At 36.5% G+C, this 27,760-nt stretch overlaps 1 protein-coding gene across 2 annotated transcripts in view; it reads left to right on the top strand.

Annotated features, from left to right (window-relative positions):
* UNC13C (unc-13 homolog C) overlaps positions 1 to 27,760 on the top strand; it is a 605,313-nt gene that overhangs the window by 243,092 nt on the left and 334,461 nt on the right. For both annotated transcript variants that reach the window (XM_032297403.1, XM_032297404.1), the window contains exons 5-8: positions 5,500 to 5,578; positions 6,584 to 6,589; positions 11,062 to 11,133; positions 19,445 to 19,664. In XM_032297403.1, coding sequence (XP_032153294.1) covers positions 5,500 to 5,578; positions 6,584 to 6,589; positions 11,062 to 11,133; positions 19,445 to 19,664 — 377 coding nt within the window. The remainder of the gene's footprint in view (positions 1 to 5,499; positions 5,579 to 6,583; positions 6,590 to 11,061; positions 11,134 to 19,444; positions 19,665 to 27,760) is intronic.

The raw sequence follows: 27,760 nt of genomic DNA, 5'->3' as shown, positions 1-27,760 counted from the left end.
TTTTGAGACGGAGTTTCACTCATGTTAACCAGGCTGGAGTGCAATGGCGTGATCTCGGCTCACCGCAACCTCCGCCTCCTGGGTTCAGGCAATTCTCCTGCCTCAGCCTCCTGAGTAGCTGGGACTACAGGCACGCACCACCATGCCCAGCTAATTTTTTTGTAGTTTTTTTTAGTAGAGACGGGGTTTCACCATGTTGACCAGGATGGTCTCGATCTCTTGACCTCGTGATCCACCCGCCTCGGCCTCCCAAAGTGCTGGGATTACAGGCTTGAGCCACCGCGCCCGGCCAAATTTTCTGTATCTTTTAACCTCCCTTTCCCTGCCATCCACCCCTTGTAACTACCATTCTGCTCCCTGGTTCTGGGATCAACTTTTGCAGGTTGTGCATATGATTGAGATCATGTGTTATTTGTGTTTCTGTGGCTGGCTTATTTCAGTTAACATAATGTCCTGTAGGTTCATCCATTGTCACAGATGGGAGGATTTTCTTTACTTTTTTTTTTTTTTTAAGACTGAATAGTAGTCTGTTATGTATATATATATATATATATTTATCCATTAATCCACTGATAGGTTGGTTTCATATCCTGGCTATTGTGAATAATGCAGCTCTAAATATCGAAGTGAAGATATTTTTTCAACATACCGATTTCATTTTATTTGAGTATACACTCATTGGTAGGAGTAATGAATTACATGGTAGTTCTGTGTTCAAGTTCTTTGAGGAATCTACACATTATTTTCCATAATGGCTGTATTAATTTACATTCCCACCAACAATGTGCAAAAGCCCCATTTTCTCCGTGTCATCATCAACAGTTATCTTTTATTATTTTCATGATAACCCTTCTACTATCACTTGTGATGTGATATTTCATTGTAGTTTAAATTTGCAATTCACTGATAATTAGTAGTAGTGTGCATTTTTTATATCCTGCTTTATAGTGTTCATGTGATATTTTCTTGCTGTCTCTGCAAATTTCTTTTGCAACCTGTATACAGTCGATATGTTATCAGTCAATTTTGGGTGAAAATAATCATCTCTACTTAATCAGTAAAATCAGCTTTTATTTTCTTTATCTAAATGTGAAGTGTCTTAAAATTACAGGACATATGTAATTTGTATACTTTATATTGCATTTATTTTATAACCAATCAATTAACTGAACCTGAGTCAAGGTACAAAGCAATATACTGTAGATCTCAGATTTCACTAAATTCAGTAAACTCATTTTAATATCATTATGGAAAGAACTGAGAAAAGAAAAACACTGAAAATATTTAAACTATGTTAGCTTAGAGTGTAAATTTTAAAGGTCTCACTACAAAAAGTAAGTGAGCTGATAAGTATGTTAATTAGCTGGATTTCATCAGCCCGCATTGTATACATATATCAGAACCTCACATTGTACCCCACAGATATGTTAATTAAAATAATATTAATAAAAACTTTGTAATAGAGCAGATGTTGAATTAGAACATGCTTGATTTAAAATAATATTCATTTTGTATACTTTAAAAGAATATCCATTTTGTCAAATTTATGTGACCATTGGCTTTCCAAATATTTCCATCAATGTCCTCACCTTTTTATCTCATCTGTAATGCCTGTGTCTAAAATGTCCTTTTTCCTAAAAAGAACACTTGAATAGTTGGTGAGAGGTCATTTGGGGAAGACTGGGGCTATTTTATATAATGAAACAGGGTTGTGATCTGAAGATAATACTCTCCCTGAAACACATTGAAAACATTTCCAAATGATGTCAACATCTCTGGATCAACTGCTACATGTGTCTTATTTCTTCTTAGCAAAATACCTATTTATTATTAAGAACATTAAGTTTGGGATAAAATGATCCTCCACTGGAAATCAATGTCTGTAATATATTAGTTTCACTAAATATAAAATATTAATTGTAGACCTCGGTTCACATTAGAGTTATAGGATATCCCAGTCTGATAAGCAGTGGAGCATGGTGAGCCATAAGCTGTGGGCTCAAGTCTTGACGCTGCCATTTCTGATCTAAAGAGTGACCTTGGTTATCATTTTGAAGGATTCTGTGTCTCCATTTTCTTTTTTATAAAATGAGAGAAATAATTGTACTTATACCTCATATGATTTTTAAAAAAATAAGTTAACATAAATAAAGTGCTTAGAATAATAAGCAGTCTGTAAATGTTGTGTATAAATGTTAGCATTATATCTGTCACCTAACAAGCACCACAAAAATATTTGTTACCCTTAGCAAGTTTTCTGTATATGGTCGGTGACATCTTAAAACAACTATACCAAAACAGGGCTGAAATGAAACTGCATCTTTTCTTATCAGACCTTACCTTTAGAGTTACTTGTCTGCCATGCTCTGTTCTGATAACTTCATCTGACTTCTTCTTCATCAAGCCTAGATAGTTTCTTTCAGATTTTAGCTATTATACATGAACTTAAAATCTTGTCTAAAAAGTAAATGATTTATTTATATGTGAATATTTCCACTGTTTACTAGTTTTTGTTGCTTAATCTCTCCAAGATCCCTCCTGGTTAGGAAGCATCCCCGTAAATATTATAATAACAGTTTGCATTCATGTAGACCTTCTTCACATTTGTCAAGTGCTTCTTTGTTCAAGAGGTGAGGTCAGTAAGGTGGACTTTTATTAAAGTTATTGTTTGCAATAAAATTTTCTATTATTACTTGATGGATAGGCTTATCAAAGCTTCTTGTAGTCATGATGAAAATATATAAGTGTAAGAAAACAGAACCTGAGAAGGCTATGTTTTGAGGCTATCTGAGAAGGTTAAGAAAATGTTTTTACTATATTTTCCCAAATTATAAAATGTAAGTTTAGTAAAATTCAATGACAAACTCAAAAGAGGCAGAGATGAATTTTGGTTACACGTCTTCTCACTTGGGCTTGTTATCCTGCAATGCTCATATTTGTCCCAGGTCATTGGATATCTCTGCTCTGATGAGACAAGCATAGGAGTGAAGCGTCAGGCCCAATAATACACATGTTTATAACTGATTCCCAAATTTGTGGGTAAGTAGGACTTGTTCAAGATTCTGGGTATACTCTGAAAATCTGAATTAAGTTCAGTGGAAAGAAAACCATACAAGAAATAATGATTACTGATAAAAAGAAAATACACAATTCATTTATGTAACACTTGGCAATTTATAAATCACTTTCTCAATCATCATCTGAATTGAATGTGTTTCTTTACATAGTTATGAAAGTTCCAGTATTTAGAAGTCAAAACATTTCAAAATACTTGAAGGTTTACAGTTACCGTAATTAATAGGTACTGCAGTGGGAAAATATTTATTCATGCCCATTTTAGTTCATCGTTGATACCATTCACAGAGGGGAGAAAGTAGAAACTATTGGAATGACAGCCTAACATTGGGGCACATGAAACTGGAAGAATCCTTCTAGACACCCATTCACTTTGCCTTTTTCCATGTATTTGATTTTTGAATGTGGAAGGGTCAAGCATGAATTGACATGCAGAGGGAAGGAATTTGGAAAGATTACAGGAGAGAAGCAAGAAGTTACTGATGGAGTATTTGGTGTGTATTCTGAAGATGGGGCTTAAGAAAAAAGTTTATCATTATTTTCCCTTTTCTGCTCTGCAGTTTCTTGACATTTAGAAGAGTATGTCACCAATAATTCTTTCTTATGATTCACATTCTCAAACTTTGACTCACTGTGACCATCAGAGCCCTTTACCTAGAGAGTGCCAATTGGCATTATTCTGATCAATAAGGGAAACCATAATAGCTTATTTATCATAGAATTAATGGAAAGAAGGATCTCAAATTCATCTTTCTCCCTGAATACATTCTCTTTGGTTCTTTTCTCCTCTCTTTTCTTTCATCTGTTTGACCTCTGCTTCACACTTATTTTTTATGATCAAAATTAAGGGTGACTGTTAGTTGACATGCATGACTCTGAAAATAATTCGTTCAACCTTGACATCTTTCTTACACATTTGCTGTGGTTTTAATATTTCACACTTACTGAGTTTGATCATCACTTCCAAACATATATTATGGCATAACTACTATGTATTTATTAAGTAAGCATAAGGAAAAGCTATTATCAGTAACGGTAGCATCTTGTTGGTTGTATAAGATGACTGGATTTAATTCAATAAAAAGTCAAATTCAATGTATCAAACTCATTCTAGAGAAGCAAAGATTAATACCTCTTGGAAAATAATTTTAGTTGCAAAATGATACATGCTTATGAAAAAAATTGAATACTACCAGGTTTATAACAGTGAGTTTTTTCTTCCTCTCACCCTGTCTCACTCCACAGAGGTAACTACACTTATCAATTTCATGATTATTCTTCTAGATATTTTCAGTGTTTTCATATACACACACACCCATGCATGCGCAGGCACACACACACCCACGCACACACACACACACAGGAGTGTAACAAACTTACTGATATATAAACTTGCTTTTTTACTTAACATCTTATGAGTATTTTTTATGCGTGCATACATATATTTATCTATTTCACTTTAATTATTCTCCCCATTGATTCATTTAATCAATATACTATTTTTGTTTGTTTTTTGGGGGACAGAGTGTCTCATTGTCACCGTGCTGGAGTGCAGTGGCATGATGTTGGCTCACTGCAACCGCTGCCTCCTGCATTCAAGTGATTCTTCTGCCTCAGCCTCCCAAGTAGCTGGGATTACAGGCACCCGCCACCATGCCCTGTTAACTTTTTGTATTTTTAGTAGAGACAGAATTTCACTGTGTTGGCCAGGCTGGTCTGAAATGCCTGACTTGGGATCCACCAGCCGCAGGCTTGCCAAAGTGCTGGGATTACAGGCATGAGCCACCACGTGTGGCCTAATCAATATACTACTGATGAACATGTAAATAACCTAGATTTTCTTGCTGTTATTTAAAAAAAAGCAATGAACATCCTCCTAGAACTACTTATTTTAATTCTGTGCATTTACCTGTAGGATGAATTCAGATAAGCAGAACTTCTGGTATAAGGATAACTACTAATATTTTAAAATGGCTCCTTGAGACGTTATTCTCGAGTTTAATTTGTGACGTGGAAGCATTTTTATGATAAAGGTAATTTCTTTAGCACCACAGCCAGACCAAACTTGCACCAAAATTGGTTTGGTTCTGCCTTCTCCTGGAGGTATGAAGTTCCGTGGATCTTACATTTTGATTCTTCTCTCTGTGATACTAACAGAAAACAGTGTGTCCAACCAGGCCTTGTCTATCTCAAAATTTCAACTATCCAAGAAGGTGTGTGGTGAGCAGTTGTGGTAGCTAGAGTCTTTTTTTCCTCGTTCAACAAAGTCCTAGAGTCCTGTATCTTTGAAGCTTTGTGAATTCTTTGAAAACTGTGGTAGTCATGTCATTTTTTTTCACAGGCTTTATACCATGGACAGTGGATATTTTTCTTACAAGAAGTTATTTTACCCATTGAAATCAGTGGTTTTATTTTCTCTTTCAGGGCTGGAGGTGGACTTTATGGTATTGACAGCATGCCAGATCTCCGCAGGAAAAAAACTTTGCCTATTGTCCGAGATGTGGTAAGTTACAACTGCTTAATTCTCTTTGACTGCATGTGTGGTTTTTTTCCTTTACTAAAGTGTAATGTCCTTCTCATTTACTGCCTAGCCTGTAAATATTTCACAGAATAAAAGTATATGAGGCCAGATGCTACCTGCTGTTATATTTATTATTATTTCTTTAAAATCTATTAAATGGAGGAAATAACTCAAACCTTTTGATAGCTTTTGATATAAGTGGAAATTACAATTAAATTAATATGACCCTATGACCGGAGCAAAAAGAAATCACACAGCATACCAAGTCAGCAAATAGACTTTGATGTGTTCAGTGTTATGAATGACCAGAAGTTTAATTCACAAACTTGAGGCTTTATTTAAGCTTCTTCACCTTAACTCAGTGAACCTGAAATCTTTATAAAGAAAGCAGATAACATTAATCAATGCTTTATTTTATGATGTTAAAGTCACTTCTAGCTGTATTAATAAACTCTTCTACCTAAAGAAAGCCAAGGTTTTCATGCCATTAACATCGTTATTGCTTATGATCATGACTCTGAATGAATCTGTGTCCTATATTGAAATATGCTGGAACCACCTTGAGAAATGTGAATAATTGACCATAGTTTGCATTAGGTTGTAAAAAAAAAAAATCAACATTAAAAAACATCTCTTCTACCATCCAAGATGTTTTCACATTTTATAGGTATATTCTTAATTTTCTTCTATAAAAAAGTAAATTTTCTGTTGGCAACAATGTACACAATGTTTTATGCAATAATTTTTAATTTTGCTAAGAAACCCTTCATCTGAATGCCACCACTTTAGTTTTAAAATATGATCCTGACTGAAAAGATTTTGTACTGCAAAATATAACATGTCAGTACATCTAGCTCATATTTCTGTTGTTACTGTGTGGAAATAATTGTAAACCGTTAAGCTAATTTAACATTGTTATGCTCCTTTCCTACCTTTCATGTATCTAATTATTTACACTTTGTTTCCTCTCCCTTCTGGAATCTTCAGGCCATGGTAAGCACTTTTCTATTTATTTAATTAATATTTTCCAGTCTTCTCAAACATACCCTGCACTTACTCATGAGATAAAAGAGGGCAAGATAGAGAAATAAAAACACAGACATACAAGAATAAGAAGTTTGTGTTTGGCAAGAATTTCACATCTGGTTCAGTTCCGAAAGAGAAAATTATGTATACAGCTGGTGCAAACACAGACCAAAATCGAATACAAATGTAATTTTAGGGAATATATTTGTCAGAGATGAAAGATTTTCTTGGGTAAACTCTTGGAGGTAAGTCAGGGTAAATGTGAAGATGAGTGGAGAGTGGAATTCTTAGTCAGGTGTATGCTGAATTTTATTTGCGTTAAGGACTTGGTAATTCTGAGGAGATATGTTTAGGACCAGATGTGTCTACGGACGATCAAGAATGCCTTATTCCACAATGACTTCCTTTTGCTCCTAATGGGACAGCAGTTTTAATATTCTCATATGGAACTTCTGATTTCCAAAGTTCTCTGTAGCACTGCTGAGTTTCTTATATTTAATTTATTTTGGGTAGGACTATGTAGTGGTGGTTATAGTTTTGTTTTGTAGGTGCAGAAACTAAAGGGACTTGACTCTTATTTAAGATCACCCATGTTACCAGCCTAAAGTGCAGAAAACCAGTCGGGATATGACAATTCTCAGTAAATTAAATGGACAGTCAGAAAAAATATCTTGAATAGATAAGGAAGAATATTCTAGGGGACTATGAACAACGCAAGAACCATCTAATACTAATTATGCTTCAAGGCCATCGCCGAAGTCAGACTGGCTTGCTCTCAATGGTCATGTTTTCTGAAGGAATGTATCACAACCACCCTGGGGAATAACTAAGTTTGAGAAGCCTCTTGCTAGCATGAGGTGGTTAAAGGGCTGGTCATCTTGCCTTTCTGGGCCTCAGTTTCATCATCTACAAAATACAGGGGTTGGGTTTGATAAGTTGCAGGACATTTCCAGTTTTTCATTTCTAGGTAAATTACCTCATTTAATTGTCATTCACACACACACACACACACACACACACACACACACACTTTAAGTTCTGTAGTGCATGAGCAGATCTTGCAGGATTGTCACATAGTATACATATACCATGGTGCTTTGCTGCCTCCATCCCCCCATCACCTACATTGGGTATTTCTCTTCATGTTATCCCTCCCCAATCTCCCCAACCCCTGTTATTCCTCCCCTGGCTTCCCACCCCCCAACAGACTCCAGTGTGTGATATTCCCCTCCCTGTGTCCATGTGTTCTCATTATTCAACACCCACTTATGAGTGAGAACATGCAGCGCTTGGTTTTCTCTTCTTGTATAAGTTTTCTGAGAATGATGGTTTCCAGCTTCATCCATGTCCCTGCAAAGGACATGAACTCATCCTTTTTTATGGCTGCATAGTAATCCATGGCGTATATGTGCCACGTTTTCTTTACCCATTCTATCATTAATGGGCATTTGGATTGGTTCCAAGTATTTGCTATTGTAAACAGTGCCACAATGAACATACGCATGCATGTGTCTTTACAATAGAATGATTATAATCCTTTGGGTATATATCCAGTAATGGGATTGCTGGGTCAGGTAGTATTTCTATTTCTAGATCCTTGAGGAATCACTACACTGTCTTCCACACTCCCACCAACATTTTAAAAGCATTCCTATTTCTCCACATCCTCTCCAGCATCGGTTTTCTCCAGATTGTTTTAATGATCCCCAGTCTAATTGGCATGTGATGGTATCTCATTGTGATTTTGATTTGCATTTCTCTAATGACCAGTGATGATGAGCATTTTTTCATATATTTGTTGACTGCAGAAATGTCTTCTTTTGAAAAGTGTTCATATCCTTTGCCCGCTTTTCACTGGGGTTTTTTGTTTTTGTCTTGTAAATTTGTTAAAGGTCTTTGTAGATTCTGGATATTAGCCCTTTGTCAGATGAGTAGGTTGCAGAAATGTTTTTCCATTCTATAGGTTGCAGGTTCACTCTAATGATTGTTTATTTTGCTGTGCAGAAGCTCTTAAGTTTAATTAGATACGATTTGTCTAAATTGGCTTTTGTTGCCATTGCTTATGGTGTTTTAGTCATGAAATCCTTGCCTACACCTATGTCCTGAATGATATTGCGTATGTTTTCTTCTAGGGTTTTTATGGTGTTAGGTCTTAGGTTTAAATCCTTAGTCCATTTCAAGTTAATTTTTGTATAAGGTGTAAGGAAGGGATCTAGTTTCAGTTTTCTGCACATGACTAGCCAGTTTTTCCAATAGCATTTATTAAACAGGAAACCCTTTCCCCATTGCTTGTTTTTGTTGGGTTTGTCAAAGACCAGATGGTTGTATATGTGTGGCATTACTCCTGAGGCCGCTGTTCTGTTCCATTGGAATGTATCTCTGTTTTGGTACCAGTACCATGCTGTTTTGATGACTGTAGACTTGTAGTATAGTTTGAAGTCAGGTAGTGTGATGCCTCCAGCTTTGTTCTTTTTGCTTAGGATTGTCTTGGCTATGCAGGCTCTTTTTTGGTTCCATATGAAGTTTAAGGTGTTTTTTTTGTCCAGTTCTGTGAAAAAGGTAAGTGGTAGCTTGATGAGAATAGTCCTGAATCTATAAATTACTTGGGGCATTATGGCCATTTTCATGATATTGATTCTTCCTAACCATGAGCATGGAATGTTTTTCCATCTGTTTGTGTCCTCTCATATTTCTTGAGCATTGGTTTGTAGTTCTCCTTGAAGAGGTCCTTCACATCCATTGTTAGTTGTATCCCTAGGTATTTTATTCTCTTTGTAGCAGTTGTGAATGGGAATTTGTTCATGATTTGGCTCTCTGATAGTCTGTTATTGGTGTGTAGGAATGCTTGTGATTTATGCACATTGATTTTGTATCCTGAGACTTTGCTGAAATTGCTTATCATCTTAAGGAGATTTTGGGCTGAGACGATCGGGTCTTCTAAATATACCATCATGTGATCTGCAAATAAAGACAATTTGACTTCCTTGTTTCCTAATTGAATACCCTTTATTTATTTTTCTTGCCTGTTTGCTCTGGCTAGATTTTCCAATATTATGTTGAATAGGAGTGGTGAGAGAAGGCACCCTTGTCTAGTGCCCATTTTTAAAGGGAATGCTTCCAGTTTTTGCCCATTCAGTATGATATTGGCTGTGGGTTTGTCATAAATAGCTTTTATTATTTTAAGATATGTTCCACTGATACCTAGTTTATTGAGAGGTTTTAGCATAAAGGGCTGTTGAATTTTGTCAAAAGCCTTCTCTGCATCTATTGAGATAATCATGTGGTTTTTGTCTTTGGTTCTGTTTATGCAGTGGATTACGTTTATAGGTTTGAGTATGTTGAACTAGCCTTACATCCCCAGGGTGAAGCCTACTTGATCATGATGGATGAGCTTTTGACGTGCTGTTGCATTTTGTTTGCCAGTAATTTATTGAAGATCTTTGCATTGATGTTCACCATGGATATTGGTCTGAAATTTTCTTTTTTTGTTATGTCTCTGCCAGGCTTTGGTATCAGGATGATGTTGGTCTCATAAAATGAGTTAGAGAGGATTCCCTTGTTTTGATTTGTTTGGAATAGTTTCAGAAGGGATGGTACCAGCTCCTCTTTGTACATCCAGTAGAATTTGGCTGTGAATCCATCTGGACCTGGATTCTTTTTGGTTGGTAGGCTATTAATTGCTGTCTCAACTTCAGACCTTGTAATTGGTCTATTCATGGTTTCAACTTCTTCCTGGTTTAGCCTTGGGAGGGTGTAAGTGTCTGGGAATTTATCCACTTCTTCCGGATTTACTGGCTTATGTGCATAGAGGTGTTTGTAGTAATCTCTGATGGGAATTTGTATTTCTGTGGAATCAGTGGTGATATCCCCTTTATCATTTTTTATTGCATCTATTCGATTCTTCTTTTCTTTTTTAGTAGTCTGGCTAGGAGTCTTCTATTTTATTGATCTTTTCAAAAAACCATCTCCTGGATTTATTGATTTTTTGAAGGGATTTTTTTTGTCTTTATTTCCATCAGTTCTGCTATGCTCTTAGTTATTTCCTGTCTTCTGCCAACTTTTCTATTTGTTTGATCTTGCTCCTCCAGTTCTTTTAATTGTGCCAATAGGCTGTCGATTTTAGATCTTTCCTCACTTCTCATGTGGGCATTTAGTGCTATAAATTTCCTTCTAGACACTGGCTTAAATGTGTCCCAGAGATTCTGGTACATTGTGTCTTTGTTCTCGTTAGTTTCAAAGAACATCTTTATTTCTGCTCCAGTTTAATATTGTTTGAGTCCATTTTCTGGGTGAATTGGATGGTTACCAAAATGGCAGGTCCTTACTAACTAAAATATGAACACTGATAGCCAATATTCTTACATTTTCACCTTTTGGTGAGCAGTATGTGCATGTGAACCTCCCTATATATTAATAAGTCATAATTCTGTTTGTTTTAGACCCTGGCTGCCCGTAAATCTGGACTCTCCCTGGCTATGGTGATTAGGACATCACTAAATAATGAGGAACTGGTAAGTACAGTGTCCATTACTAACTAGATAGTATCGCTCGTAATCATAAGGAGGAAATTATTCTGCTTGAGCTAATCATCTGGGACGTTTAGTACAATATTCCAGAAATAACTAGGAGCATGAGGCAAGCCTGACTCCCAGCAAACTTCCTTAGGGCATCAGCCAAATCATTTTCTTCTCCTCAAATACGTATGAACCTTCCTCTCTTTAGAAATCTGTTTGATTCTAAATAACTTCCCTGATATTCTTCCCATGGAAAAGTCCTACTGATTTTTTTACATAGTTTAAGTTTTGCCTCTTTTATGAGGTTTTCTCCAGACATCTTCCTCCCCTTCCAGTTGAATGGCTAGTTTCCTGCTCAGGACTTTTATAGTGTTTAATCATGACCTCCATAGTGTCGTATGATTAAGAGTGAAGTCGGCTTGGTTTCAGTCCCATCTGTGCCACTTAATTAGAATTATTATATCCCATAAGTTATGTAACTTTTTCAAGCATGAGTTCTGTCATCTGTAAAGTGAGATGATAAGGAAACTGTGAGAATTAAGGAAGTAAATAAATGTTTAACATTCAGCATAGCTTAGGCCATAGTAAATACATACAAGCTTTTGTTTTATTGTTTTTAATCACAATTATTTTGATTATTTTGCATACACCTTTTCTTTTAGACTCTGATATCCTTGAGGGTAGCACTATAACTTGTTTCTTGTTCTTGTTAAATGTTTCTACCGCTATTGCTTAGTACAGTCTGGCGTGAGGTAGATGTTTGTAAATTCTTGTTGAAAGAAAGAACCAGACTGATTAGAAGATACAATTAGGCTGTAATTATCTAGGTCAGGGATTCTTAAATGTGGCTCACTGGAACACTTGAGGGAGCTTTAAATCATACAGTCCTGGGATCTCACTCTCAGTCACTCTGATTTAATTGGCTTTAGGTGTAGCTTGGGTAAAGGAATTCTTTAAAAATTGCTATGTTTTCTGTCTGGCATGTTCTGCTCTGGTAAATGTGTCTTGCACACTCTGCTGGGGATTTACTTGAGACAGTTTATCTGTGTCCCTCGCTGTGCTTGGAAACTAGTATATCCTGCCTTTGCAACTTCAGCAGCTTTGTCATTCTTACAGAATAAAAATTCTGCCAAAATTATTATATTACTTATTTTAACTTTCTATAATTTAACATTTAAACACCACTGTTTATGTCTATATCCTTCGTTTTCTTCCTTTTTCTGTCATTGTAATCTTTCACCCAAATGTTCATCTTTCCTAGGTGTTTCCATCAGCAAGCTCCCCACCCAATATATATCAGTAAAACAGAATATATTTATTTGACTATCTGGAGGCTACAAAAAGTTGATACATTTTCTGTGGTGCCACAGGAGAAAAAAATGTGGCTGCATTCTTAGAGTATTGGCCCTTCTTTCTCTCTGTCTCTCTTTTTTTTTTTTTTTTTTTTTTTTTGAGACAAGAGTCTGGCTCTGTCATCCAAACTGTAGTGCAGTGGTATGGTCATAGCTCACTGCAGCCTCAACCTCCAGAGTTCACATGATTCTCTGCCTCTGCTTTCTTGGTAGCTGGGGCTACAGGCATGTGCTACCATGCTTAGCTAATATTTTAATTTTTTTTGTAGAGACAGGGTCTTACTATGTTGCCCAGGCTGGTCTCAAACTCCTGGGCTCAACTGATTCTCCCACCTTAACCTTTCAAAGTGCTGGGATTACAGGTGCGAGCCGCTATGACCTCTACCTCCTTATTCTTATCTGTTAGATTTATGATATTATGTAATATTTTGAGTATAGTTTGGGCCCAAGACAAAGTAGGCATCCTCCGGTGTATGAGAAAGTTACATATTGCTTGTTAAATCTCAAAGCATCTACTCTTTTTTTTTTTTTGAGTATATGCTAAAGGCTAAAGAATTTTATTGATAAATTCCTACACTGTTCCTTTTCTGTGTTTTAAAACATGGTATTTGATTTGAACTATGAATATTCACTCCTTAGAAAAGTTAACAGGAAGGCATAGAAATTAGTGGAATGCTACTGTATTTTCTGAGTCCTGAACAAGGAACATATTCTCACTTTAAGGTTAAATTATCTGTTGATCTGCTTTTAAACAACTGTAAAAAATCACCTTTACTCCTTTAGTTTCAGAAGTCCTAAGTTAAAAAAACAAAAACCTGTCTGTGTTGGTGTTGAGTGGATGAACAGAATCCATCAGCTCCCTCTCAGATTCATAAAGCCCATTTCCCTGGGGCCCATGCCTCAAAAAGTTAATGAACTATGACTTCTGTATGACAGGCATATTAAATGTCACTCTTGACTAGCTGTCTCATTCAGTCATTACACAGGCAACTAATACAAATGCTGAAGCAAATAATTTGCACTCCTTCGTGCTGAAAATCTTCCTAGGCATACTTGATATAAAAGCATAAAGTATTTGCTTTTATGTGAAGGGAAATTGCTTGGTGATGTGGAAAAGGTCAAATGGTAGCACTTCTATTTTAATTAAAAAATGTACAGTTTTAAGCTCAGTCTTCTCTTCCAAGGACGGAACGGAACAGGCTCTAATGCCTAATGCAGGATCACAGTGGGTCACCTGGCACGGCCTCCTCCACTAACGCTCTGCTGGCTGTGGGTGAGGCACCGCCAGTGCCCCCATCCATCACCAACTCCACCTTACCCATGAGGCGCTATTAGGACTGATCGAGAATCTCAGTTTAATAAGCTGTTAAGGACTATACTTTCTGAAAATTTTCATCTAGTTTAGGAATATATGAAGGACCAACCTATGTAGTATCTAAATACCTTAGCAGTCATCTTCCTGGCGTTCCACTATCCATCTCTGCTAGTTTCACAGGCTGATAATTTTTTAGGTGTGAACCTGACAGTGGGGCAAGCAAAGTAGACCCAATCAGTAATTCAATACATGTTTATTGACTATCTGCTATGTGTCAGGCATTGTTTCAGACTGGAAATAAAGTAGGGAACAACTGAGCCAAAAATCTCTACTTTCATGAGGCTTATCATACAGTGAGAAGTGGACTGAGATATTTAATTTTGTTCCCACTGTCGCTCCAAGACACATGGAAGCTTCTAGAAGGCAAGAGTGCTTAAACCAAGAGTCTCAGATGAGGTTTATGGGATACCAGGTAGAGGGAGGAATGACAATCACCAAGTGTAAGAGGGATCCTAGAGCTCTGGTGGTTCATTCTGGGCTGGTGGGCATGTTAAGGCTGGCAGGCTTACAGGAAGTATCCACTCTAAGTAAGGGGAAGTTTGTCTGGGATTCAGACTTGGTGAAAGGGACTGGCAAGAACTAGGTAAGAAGGCAATCAGGAGGTCAAACCTGAACCCTATTACTAGCATGACACTAGAAAGATAACATGGAAGGAGAAAGCTGCTCAGAACACGCCTCTGAGGCTTTGACTTTAATCAGAGCTGTAGGCTCAATGCACACCCAGGTACTTCAGATCCCTGCTCAGGAACAGGAGCCCTTTCAGGCCACCTGGATAAGTTTTGAACTTGTTTGGACTCACCCTGAATTAGAATCTCAGCTCTACCTCTTACTAGCTTCAACTACTTGTTTCTTCTCAATATTCTTCACCTTCTGAGCCTAGCTTGCTTCATCAATAAAATGAAAGTAATAGTTTGTGAGAATTAAAATAAATAACTTAGGTAGAATGCCCTTTGTTTGGTCAAACCCTTCCCGTGCCCCCTTTTCTCTTTACACAGTGGCTGGCATGGCAGGTGGCCATCAGCACAGTTGGACAGCAGCTTGTGATCAGGTCTGCAGAATACATGCTGAATCTAATGCCTCCCCACCCTCTTCGCACCTTAGGGTAATTTTTCTTTCCAGGAAGTACTGACATGGAAGCCACCAATAATGACACCGAAGTAAAGATTATCTCTTGTCTGCAAGCATTGCTATTGGTTCCATTATTCTTCATAAGCATGGGCTTTTGCTTGAGATCCATATTGGTCTAGCTCCACAATTTACCTGCTGTGGGGCCTAGGACAAGTTACTGAAATTCTCATGTACTTGATTTTTTATATGTTTACTAATTATATCATATTTTTACATCTACTTTGCATCATAAGGTAAAAATGGCTGTTTTTTGTGTCCTTGAACAATTTTGGCATCAGTATTAAAGTAGCTTAATAAGATAAGCGGGAGTGAGTTCCTTTTTCTCCTTCTCTGGGATGATTTCTATAAAATCAGTTCTGTATCTTGAAGGACTAGCAAAAGTTGTTATCCAAAACCACCTATATGGTATTTATTTTTAGGGTGATTTTTTGACTATTGAATCAACTTATTTAATATAATGTTATGTTCTTTAAGCATTTGTTCTTGAGTTAGCCCAGACAATTTATTTTTTCAGCAAGTTTTCTTGTTTTTCTAAAACTTTGAATTTAATACCATCAAATTGTTTATATAATTCTATCATAATTTATGTAAAAATGTATGCCATTTTATCCTATTATTATTTACTTACATTTTCTCTCTCATTTGTAAAATCAGAATCACAGGGAATTTCTCTGGCTTTGCTTTGTTGACTCCATATTATCTCCTTGTTTTCTATTTCATTTATTTATGCTCTTGTCATAAGGTGTGGCTTACATAATCTCATGAGGACGATTATTTCCTCCACAGGATGAGGAAGAAAATAGAACATTAGGTTAGTCACTGGTTAACATAGTAAGGAAAAAAGAGAGAAAGAATGTGGCAGATAGAGGCAGATCAACTTTGTTCCTCCTATAATTATTAACAGTTGGTAGATTAGAATATTGATGGTCTGAAAACACTAGTTATTGCTCTTGGCAGGAAGCCTTATTCCTTAATATCTCAGGCTCATTTTAGTTTCCTCAGGTAGTGATGAATAGGAAAGGCAATTCATTTCCTTCCAGTGGCCTAGTTGTTCCAAAAGTGATATATCAGTGCAACTTACTCTACATTTATTTTTTGGAGAAGAAAGTTCTAACAAAATATTTGTCTAGGGTGTGAGCATCATCCCCAGTGTAATCTATATGTTGTACTTGCCTACAAATGCTTACCAGAAGGTGAAAGTATTCCTTATTCATTTCTGCATTTTAACAAGATGTCTATACACAGCAAAAATTACCTTCTTTGTTGGAATCACTTAGCAATGTTAAAATTATATATATATTTTCTAATTGCAATAGTATCACATCCTGTTTCTACATAAAAAAGAATACAGAAAGGCTGTGTATCAAATAATGCCTAACTTTAAAAAACTGAATTGAATATTTTTTATTACTTATATTAGTGCCTTTCTATTTTATAAATTATTTTTACAATGAGTATGTACTGTACTATAATATTAAAATACATATTGTTTAGGAAATGTATTTTTGTTGTAGAAGATTTGAAAAGTTGTAGAAGATTTGTAGAGTTTAGGAACATTCAGAATAGATTATCAGCTGATGAGAACACATGGACATGAAGAGGGCAACAGTCCACATTGTTGGAGGGTGGGGGTGGGAGGAGAGGGAGTGGAAGGGAGAATTTACAAGGGAGTTTTTGCTGTATACCATCTTCTAATAAGATGCTGGGCGTATACTTTGCCTTAAAAAGAATGTTTTTGTGTGCCATTTATTTTAGAGTAATTTTCAGCTTTGATAACATGCTCATACCCTCAAAAGTTAAGAATGAAACACATGCTCATACCCTCAAAAGTTAAGAATGAAAAGGACTTATCATTTCCCTACAATGATGAGTCCTTACTAGAGGGGATATATACCCTCTAATAGGTTATCTGATGTTTTTATGTTTTTCTCTAACTCTAATAGCTTTTGAATATTGGAATTTGTTTCAGTGCCCCATTCAATTGATTTTCAGTGGGCTGTCTAGTAAATGATTCATGTTTCTGATTTTTGGAAATTAGCTTCACTTTCCCTTTGCATGAAATGAATTATGGCTCCTTATCCAAAGCAAACAAAGCATTTTAATGAAATCTGCTCAGCTCTTTATTCAGAGCTTTTATTTGTTTTTCTCTAGTACGTTTAATTTTTTTAGAAAGTGTTACTTATTTTTATGACTCCTGCTATAACCTGCAGACCTATAGTACTGACAGTATATCTCTTGACTTTAATAAAATGAAAGTGGACATAGGGAATTAGATCACATATATTAATCATTTACTTAATCTTGAAATATGTGAATAAGTTCATGTTCAAAAACAAACTTATTCCCAACTCTACTTTCTAAATTTATACAAAGTACATTTCTTACTTTTTTTGTGTTCATTAGCAGACTTTGTTTTATTCCCACGAAGTATTTCATGTAATTAGGGTATTTTATTTTTCTATTTTTATTATTTACTTCCATTAAAACAAACAAGTTGTCTGAGGCATTTGCAAATATGTAAATTACTTATCTTCCTAATTTTTCATATAGACCACAAGTACTACATTACACACACACACACACACACACACACACACACACACACACACGCAGACACCCAGACACACACACACAGCCCCTCAGCCCAATTTGGAGATTCTGTATGTGGGTAGGTAATGAAAAATCTGTTATGCCAAGGATTATTTCATTTATTTTAATGATAGTGAAGATACTCATCACGCTAGGTATTAAAAAGGAGGCAAAGATGAATAATACATGCTTCTCATTCTCAAAGAATTCTTAATTCTTTATAAGACATCTTCATTATGAAATGAAGCCAGGAGATTTGCCTGGTTCAGGCACTCTTTATTGAAAAGTGATGGATCCAGTTGTTCTGTCTGTATAAAACCCTAATATTAAAATCTTTTGCTTGAGTGATGCCCATATTTGACCATACTGCTGCTCTGTAGACTCACTTAAAGTATAAAGAGCTCTGGATTGACCAGCCCATCATGAATAGCAAGGATGGATCTGGCTGTTCAAAATTAGAAACATTTTTACTGAAACTTCATTCCCTGGTAGGGGACCTCCCAGTACTATTACCAAACATATTCTGGGAAAACACAGGGTGAGGAGAATGTGATAATAAAGGGAAATATGCTTTTACCATACTGTGGAATTGAAAGTTAGTCATTTCAACACTGTGGGAAAACTACTCTGAAATGAGATTTAAAGATAATTAATGCAAAACATAAATGCTTCCCTTCTAGTATGATTTATCAGCTAGGATCCTACAGGGTTTATGTAAATATCCATTCATTATGCAACAGGCAGTTGTGTTAAATTATCTTTAAATGTAACCTCTTGAGAGTGCTGGTCTTTCTCTAAGGAAGTCACCTGCTTCGTGGGATATGAGAAGCATAGAAAAGGACTCATTTAACCAATTTTCTTTTCTGTTGGCCTGTGTTTGCTGTCGTTGTTGTTGTTTGAAAATCTACCATCAATACTGTGTTTATTTAGTGTTTTGAAGCCTATAGATTACTTCTGTTACTGTTGTATAATTTGATCTTCAAAGTAATACCATTTTAGACAGAGCGGACGAGAATGAATCTTAGAGACTTTACATCTCTTTATAGAATACAAAACTCATAAGTGGCAGAACGTTTATTCATTAAAAAATATGTATCCCTGCTACATTCCAGGGATCATGATCAGCTGTTTAGGCACAAAGGAGACGAAGCGGGAAGACAGTTCCTGCTTACAGAAAGCCCATTTGAAATATCATGTGATTGGGCCTATGCTAGGGAACTCAGCTCTCCTAACTACTTGTTTGGTAGATTTTTTCACCTCACTAATGGCTTATCATTAGAAAGTCCTTCCATGTGCTATTAAAATGTACTTCCTTTTCAAATATAATCACCATGGGAGAGTGCCTCATTTGACCTTTATCTACTACTGATGCTTTCTTATGAATTAGGTGTTAAGATCCTTCACAGGTGGTAGGTGCTAAAAGCAATTTCCTACAGATTGAATTACAGAAGCTTTCCTTGCAGGGTGAGAAGCAGAGAGGTGTTGGAGTCAGGAAATAATGGGCTGGGTAGAAAGTAAGAGTGGCAGAGGTGTGGGGTTTACAGCATAGCAGGGACCTAGGCATTCTCAAGTAATTAGACCTTTGTGCTGCTGGGAAAGAAGCTGCAGACAGTGGAGCACAGTCCAGTCTGGAAGATTAGGGAGTTCTTTGTGCACAGGTTACTGTATTGGACCCTAAAACATTGAGAGAAGAATAAGTTAGCATAGTTATTATGCTTACTGTCATGACTTGAATCATTGATCAAGGGGCTCTCTCAAAATAGCATTTTCAGAAAAAAGTGATAAAGTGATTGGTTTGTTTCATTTTGAAAGAATTCAAACACACTGGCTTGGCTTGCACTGGTAACTTCTCTCATGTTCACAGAAAATGCATGTCTTCAAGAAGACCTTGCAAGCTTTGATCTACCCTATGTCTTCCACCACCCCACACAATTTTGAGGTCTGGACAGCTACCACGCCCACGTACTGTTATGAGTGTGAAGGGCTCCTGTGGGGCATTGCAAGGCAAGGCATGAAGTGTCTGGAGTGTGGAGTGAAGTGCCACGAAAAGTGTCAGGACCTCCTGAACGCTGACTGCTTGCAGAGTGAGTACTTGATTTGGCTGAAAAAGTGGTATGCAGAGCCTGCCTTATTCCATCTGTTTCATGTTAGATCACTTCAACTCTTGCTGCTTGCCAACAAATCCTGCCCATTCCCCTCCCTACCACTTACACAAAGGTATACATACTGTCTATCAAATCACAGTTGATGATGCATTCTTACAGCGTTGAACTAGGCACTATTAGAATCCTCAGGGTGAGTACCAGGGGTGAAATCGCACTCTTTTCAGCATAAACCTTCAAAGTGACTTCCTATGTATTTTCTTACTCATACGTCATAACAGCTACATGAGGTTAGTGGGAATATGTAAAATCAGGTTCCCCAAGTGGGACTCAAGACATGGTCCTGCATGTGCAGCAAATGGAATTCTTTTTTGAACCTCTTTGGTGCCTGTGTTGCAGGATCCATGTCCTTCTACAGTTCCTGCACAGGCCTTGGAAATGGGGTGTCCTGGGTTTGAATGCCAACAACAAATGTAACTTACCAGATATGTGACTTTAAGAAAATATTTTAACTTTTTTGGGCTTTATTTTTCTCCACTAAATGGACAGAAATAACAAAATTTACCTTAGCGGGATATTGGAAGGGTTAAATGTAATAGTCTCTGCTAAGAGCCTAGCACGTGGTAAATGCTCAATAAATATTAATGAGTTCTCCATCTTTTCACACTCTTGAATGGGCACATGCCACTTTCATTTTCATAAGAAGTTACCTTAAACTTTTCATTTCCAAAAACTCCTTTATTTGGCACTTTAGGTCTAGAAATACTAATGCATCACATTCTAAAATACACATAATTGACTTTTAACTGTGGTATTTATTTGGTATTGTCACTTAAGAAATGCCGAAAAATTACATTTAAACATGATTTTCATTAGCAAATCATATTTTTTTCACACCTGAATGTTGTATCCTCTGTTTATTGTTTATATGGATGTAGTCAATGTAAGATATGTGGATAGCTTCACATTGAAGGGAGGGGACAGGAAAATATTAAAGTTTAAATCAGAAATGCTGTCACAGCTGATTTGTTATAGCCACAATCACATACATTCTACAGTTTTCTCTACCTGCTTAGTATTCTCCATACATGATCAGATCAGATTGAGGCTGTGTTAATGTTAACAAGTGCATATTTTAAGCAAAAGAAGTGGTATTCTTTATTTGAAAAATAAAAATTATATTTAAGAATAATTATTTTAAAGGAAGGGAGATTGACTTGATATTACCCATTCAATTTACATGCGAAATCTCATAATCCAATTAAAATTCAGTTCAATTGTTTAAAAAGTGAATTTTGAACAGACATCTTATGAAATAAGCATGTTAGGGCAATGACATTTAAGAAAATAGAAAACATACTGTCATCTAAAAACAAATGGCTTAAATCCCTTAGAGAGAAAATGATGCCGCTCATACCTGAGAAATGAATCATTCTTCTAGTCTTTCAGAAAGGAGAGATGCTACCCATTCATTAAACTTTAGAAATATGTTCATAATCTATTTCCATTTCTTAAAACATTTATTTTTTTATACTGGCTAAATAAAGTATATGCAATCCAAAATTTTCATTGCAATTATTCATTTTAATGCACGTTTAAATTGGAAGAATCAAAAATAGTGCAGAACAGTGAGAGTGGGTATATATGTGCCAGGGAGGGTTTTTTTAAAATCCATTTTTACTTTTTCCCTAAAATTGACACTCTCATATTGATCAGAAAGAGATTCTACAAGTATGTATATTTAACTTCAAAAATTTCCGCAATAACTATCAATAAAATTTGAAATTCTCCCTATAGAATCAGTGACATTACCTTAAGAAATTTCTCTTACTTGTTGTTCTAAGGGAAAAAAATTGCAATGGTGACACTATATATAAAATAATTTCATGAATGCCAACACTGAAGAAAAGGAAAGAATAAAAAGTTAAGAGAAATCAGAGTTAGAAGATTTAGCTAACTCAGCCCCCTCTAAATGTAAGAAGGTTCTATGATTTTCTTTATAAAATGGCCATTCAATCTCCTAACATCTCGAGGGAAAATTTAAACCCTTGGTAGGCAGTTTAACTTATGACTCAAAAATGCTAGTTCATAAATCAAAATTTAAGACAAGATGTGTTTCCTTGTAATTTCTACCCATTAAGCCATATCTTACTTCTGGCGAAAATATAAATTCTATTATATTTGATAGTTTTTCAAGTATTTAAAAGTATGTATCTAGAGTTTTTCAAGTACTTAAAAGTATGTATCTAGTTTTCTATAGGTTTCTAGTACTCTTGTTATTTTGCTAATTCTTTTCTGAATAATTACAATCTATCAACACACACATGCTAAAAGAAAATAAATTCTCTACATGTGGTTTGACCAATGACCCATGCAAAAGAGAGGGTATGTAAAGTTACTTTAAATCAATTTCAGTTAGGTGTTTCTTTACTATGAAGTCTTGGTTTTGTGACTGGTGTACTTCCAGTCAAGTGGAATTAGACCAGGTGATAGTGAAATCCCACTCACTGCTCCAGTGCTTCCTTGCGGGTTCAGAGATGCAGGGAAATCTCCAGTCAATTCCCCAAAGAGCTTCATCTAATATCCTCTATAGCTAATTGTACTTGATGGTAGTTCCTAGATTTTACTACCTTCCTAGCCCAAAACTGACAGCCACAGGGCGGTGAGAAGGAGACCAAATGGAGACAGGGAGAACAATGAGAAAAGAGACCTGATTTATCCTTCTTTAATAAAATCATTGGCAGCAGACAGAGTTCACTGGCTTTCTCTTTAATTACTTCATTTGCGTCTTGTCACCTAAAAAGACATTTTATTCTTTTGTGGAAAGAGCATTGGTGGCAAAATAATTTAATTATAATAAATGGAGGAGCAGGTTGTGACGCTGAATTATGTTAACATAACCTGTAAGGAACTTGCTGTGGCGCGTCAGTGGTACTTTTAGACTAGAAAAAGCCATGTTGGCTGGGATGAGGGTTGTGTGCAGAGTGAGTCATATGTAAAAGAGGCATCATATACAAACTATTTTCCTTGATTGTCTTTTCAGTGTAGAAAAGAGACAACTGCAGTGATTGGGGAAAAAATGCAAATAGTCATGGCACTTTCCTTACACATCTCCAAAGAAGGAATCCCATAGTCTTACTGAATAAGCATTCTGCCTACTTTTAATTCCTAACTAGAAATTTCAAGCACCTGCATGAGTCCAGAAAATATTTCACCAAACGTTTAGCAAAGAAGCATTTTGTGAGGTGTGTTCTTTAGTTCCACATGCTTCCCACTGACATTATGTTCAACATATGTGTCCTAAATAAGCAATTAATAAATTCATAGCATTAATAAAATCTGGCTAGCATACTCTTGTTTGCAAATTAGATATTGGTTTTTCTTTCTTTGTTGCCCTGTTACCACATTTTGAAATCATATTTTAAGACAGTCGAATATAGGTACATATTGAGCATCTATTGTGGGTAGGAGCTTTATTCTGGGTTTTCAGAGTTGCGAAGAAAGAAAGTGGTATTTTTCCTGGACTCCACCTTGTTTTCTAAAATATAACTTAGATGAACAGATGTGAACATGTATTTGGAAACTTTTGACATTTTACTCTTTCAATAACAACTTTACAATATATGTTTAAGCAATGAGTACTCAGGAAACTTAGAAGAAGGATTTCTTTTATCCACTGCTAGTTAACACACATTGAAGCAAAGGAGCTGCTTAACAAATGTGGTTAAACTAATGAATGAAGGAACAAGAACTATAGCTAGAAATAACCTGTAATGATTTCAATATCATCTTTCCATAGAAGCCTATGGTATTAAAGGAGCTTCAAGATTAGTGGATTAGGGAACTCAGTCTACTGCTTTGGCTGGGTTCAGATTTGGTGTCTCATCAAAAACAATCAAGTGACTAGCGTAGGCAGGATTAGAACTCAGGTCTCTGAACTCAGCTTGGTGTTCTTTCATAACTTACAAATAAATTTGCAAAGTCAGTTCTTGGGGGAGGAAAAGGAAAGTTACTGAATTTTATTTTTAGTGCTGTCTCATTTTTCTCATAGGGGAGAAAGCACACATGGGACCCCTGAGTTAGGGATACTCTGTGCTGCCTGAACTGCAGCTTCCCAAAATTCCTTGCCATGACAACTCCTTAGGACTGGAATTCTCAGTGCTCCTGAAATGGGAAAAGTTCCCTTGTCCTCCTTTCAGGGTGAGGATGGGGGTGCAGCTTGCTTCTTCAGTGCCCTACTTCTCAAACCTCTAGGGGAGCATACAGATGGGTAGAGAGCCCCACAGCAGTGTCTAGGGGTGAATGGTTACAGCTGAATCCGTAGTGGGTGTGTGTTACAGGGTGCTCTTGTAGATTAGCTGTCTGTAGGTGGCTTGTGTTAGTCAGCTAAGTTAGACCCCTGCCTTATTTCAAGGACAGAGGGCTTTCTGTATCCTAGGGTTCTTGTCTTGGTGAGTCGGAAGAATTAGATCACATGTGGGCTTAGAGAATGAATGCAAGGTTTTATTGAGTGGAAGTAGCTCTCAGCAGATGGGGGAGCTGGAAGGGAAATGGTTTTCCCCTGGAGTCAGGCCGCTTGGAAGCCCGGGGTCTCCTCTGATTGCCACAGGCCTAACTCCACCACCACGTTTTCCCAGTTGATGGCAAGCCAGCATGCCAACATCTGTCCTGTGCTCTTCCTCCGTGCTCCCCTTGGTGTCCTCTCAACATCCTGCCGCTTGTGTCTTTTTCTACTGTTGTGTTGGTCTCGACGTCCAGCTGCTTGTGTGTTCCTCTGCTGATGTGCTCCTCTCCACATACAGCTGCCTGTGTATCTGCCTGTCAGAGTCTTGAAGTTTTTATAGATACACGATGGGGGCCTTGTAGGCCTGGGTGGCTTGGGGAAATGCAACATTTGACCAGGAAAGCAAAAATGCCTGTCCTCACCTAGGTCCCAACAGGCCTGGGGGTGGAGCTCTAGACAGGGACCACGCTCTTCACCACCCAGCACCTCCCTGCCCCACTTCCCTATCACTACCACTTCTATCTCAGCATGGTATTGCCTTGACTTTTCAACAACACTAAAAGGAAAATGAATGCAACTGTCGGTTCCTTAACCCAAAGGAATAGACTAATAATGGAGCATTTCAGGTGTTGGGGTTGGCTGCTGGAGAGAGACTAAGAGAATAAATATGGCTTGCATAATGCCACAGAGGTATTCTACAAAGCATACTCAATGGATATCAATACATATTTTTTTTTCATAGTCTTGAGCTACTTAAATATAATCTGACTTCCAGTCCTGTTGCAACTATAATCTTTTTAAAACCTCTCTGGGTATCATTTCCCTCATTTGTGAAAAGAATTAATAATACTTGTCATTGACCTCCAGCTAAAGATCACCAGGAACACACACGTAGTTTTAACAAGTATGTTTTATTACTTATTCCTGTGAGGGAGAACGTACACCAGGGTAGCTGCAGGGAATCTCAACAAGATGGTGCTAGAAAACAGAGGTGTACTCTTGACGGGGTGTTATGTGGAAGGGAGGAAAATTCTATGATTTTGTGTCTGTAAACATCTAATCTAGGAGGAAGGCAGAGTAGGCTGAAAGCCAGAGCTTTACAGCAGTCCCTCCTTATTCGTGATTTCACCTTCCAGTTTCAGTCATCCGCAGTATGGTCCAAAAATATTAAATAGAAAATTATAGAAAGAAATAATGTCTAAGTTTTAAGTTGCACACCATTTTTAGTAGCATGATGATATCTGCCATCCCTCTTTGAACGTAAGTCATCCCTTTGTCAGTTTATCCACACTACTCCATAGTCCACGCTACTCACCCCATAGTCACTTAGTAGCTTTCTTAATGATCAGATTAAACACACACACACACACACACACACACACACACTATACATACGATAAAGATAAGGTTTGGTCCTATCTGAGGTTTCAGGCATTCCTGAAGGCATTCCTTGAGGCTAAAAAAGGACAATAATATCTCCTAAAGAAACAATGGCCACTCATATTAGTTAGGAGAGGGAGTGTTTGATATTTTGTGGTTTACACAGTGCCATGTTTTTGTCTATGCTTAGGAAAAATAAGAAAGTGGGCTTGTTAGTCTTACTTTAACACTGTCGCAGGATGACCATGTCTAAAGTTGACACTCTTTGAAATTGTTTATGTCCAAGAAAAGAACAGCTTAGACTAGCTGTGAGCACCAGGCCAGCTTTGAACAATAGTGTGAAGTAGTTGTGTTAGCAAGGTTCTAGAACTTAGAGACTAGTTATGATAAAACAGAAATATAAATAAATCTTGTTTTGAAATTTTTGGTGTTTAATTTTCTTTTGGTTTGTTGTTTTTTTGTAAAGCATATGAAATCGATGTAGCTAAATCTTTTTCCTACCATCTCTTGGTTTCTTCTCTTTTTCCTTGCTTAATAAAAATATTTGAAAATTGAGCACATTTTAAATTATAATTAATTTGTTCCCCTAAACAACATAGATAGCTTTTGACTCTGATGACCAGGAAATCTCTAGACAATGTTGATGAGATGTAGTAGCTTTAACATACTGTTATGAAAGCACATTCCTGATTTTGTATTTTTAAAATATGCTTGTTTTTAAACTTCTTCTAAAGGTTTGCATTTACCAATAATGAGATGATTGAATATGGCAGGGATGGTATAGGCAGAAGAGAGAAAACAGTTTGGCAGATTGTTTGCTCTTGGTGTCAGGCTCCCTGGCACTGGTTATTTTACAGAAGGTGATAGTTCCTTGGGAAGTGGGCTATACCGTCCTGTATTGTCCCACTGTCAGTGACAGAGTTACCTACAGGCTCTCACTTACACGAATGGGCGATGCCGCAATGTTAGATTTGTGCTCCTCCGATTACCTTCTGTTAAATGTCAGTCCTTTGTTGTTTGCAAAAAATAAGGAGTTTGTAGCTTTGATTTTACAAGAAAAAGGAGGTTGCTAACTTGAAGACTGGAGGAATTGCAGGTCTGTTCCTTGAAAAGACTGAAGGCATGTTAAAAGAGGAGGGTTCACATTATTTTGAATGTAAAACATCTAAAGGAAATGGTTAGAGAATGGCAACTGAATGTCCATCCACATGATTTCATGGAGACAAAACAGAGATACACCAAAAGCAGGGCCACCTAAATGTTTTTACTGGGAAATAAAAGAAAATAAAAGTCCCAGCTGGGACTACAGGCGTGCATCACCACACCCAGCTAATTTTTGTATTTATTTTAGTAGAGATGGAGTTTTACCATGTTGGCCAGGCTGGCCACGAACTCCTGAACTCAAGTGTGTCTATAAATATATAATACACAAACACACACACATATATGTATATGTATATGTGTGTCTATTATGTATTTATATGCACACACACCTGTAGTTTTAAAAGTTTGTTTATATATAAAACTTTATATATGTATGTTTTATATATAAAATTATATAAAACAACTTCAATATTCTTCCTTCAATTTATAGATACATTATATCTATAAATTCTGTAATTATTTGTAGATAGATAATTATCTACAAAGAGATATTTATCTACAAATAATTATAAAATTTAGATTCTATTTATAGATAATTATAGATAGACACTTCTTCGGAAAAAAACACAAAAATCATAAATTGTCATATAAAGATCGTAAAATCGTTAATTTCACATGAAGTTTAGATGCTTTGTCTAATAAAAATTAAAGGAAAAATGAGTTCTAGTTAATTAATTATTGCATTAAATTATGTAGAAGAGAACCGGTTTGCCCCATTTGGAATAAGCTTCCCTTTGTCTAAGGTTGAATTGTGGTTTTGTTGTCCATAATTATATTGTCTTACCTGTCAAGTAATTATTTTTACAAGTAACAATGATGCACTTCACCTGGATATTATACTTTACAAAGTGGTTTTAGTTTACATGATCTCTTTTGATCTCATCTATTGTTGGTCTCTGGTTGGCATATTACTATATTTCGGTGATGCCACTAGACCTTCTACCACACACTTTGAAGGAAGACTCATATAGACGCAGATTTAAAGTTATCTCTGATTACTTTTTTTTTTTTTTTTTTTTTTTTTTTGGAG

Source organism: Sapajus apella, unplaced genomic scaffold, assembly GCF_009761245.1.
Source record: "Sapajus apella isolate SASKATOON/1434 unplaced genomic scaffold, GSC_monkey_1.0 scaffold37, whole genome shotgun sequence".
Taxonomy (NCBI): Eukaryota; Metazoa; Chordata; class Mammalia; order Primates; family Cebidae; genus Sapajus; species Sapajus apella.
Note: the sequence above shows the minus strand (reverse complement) of the source record. Positions and strands in the feature narration are given on the sequence as shown.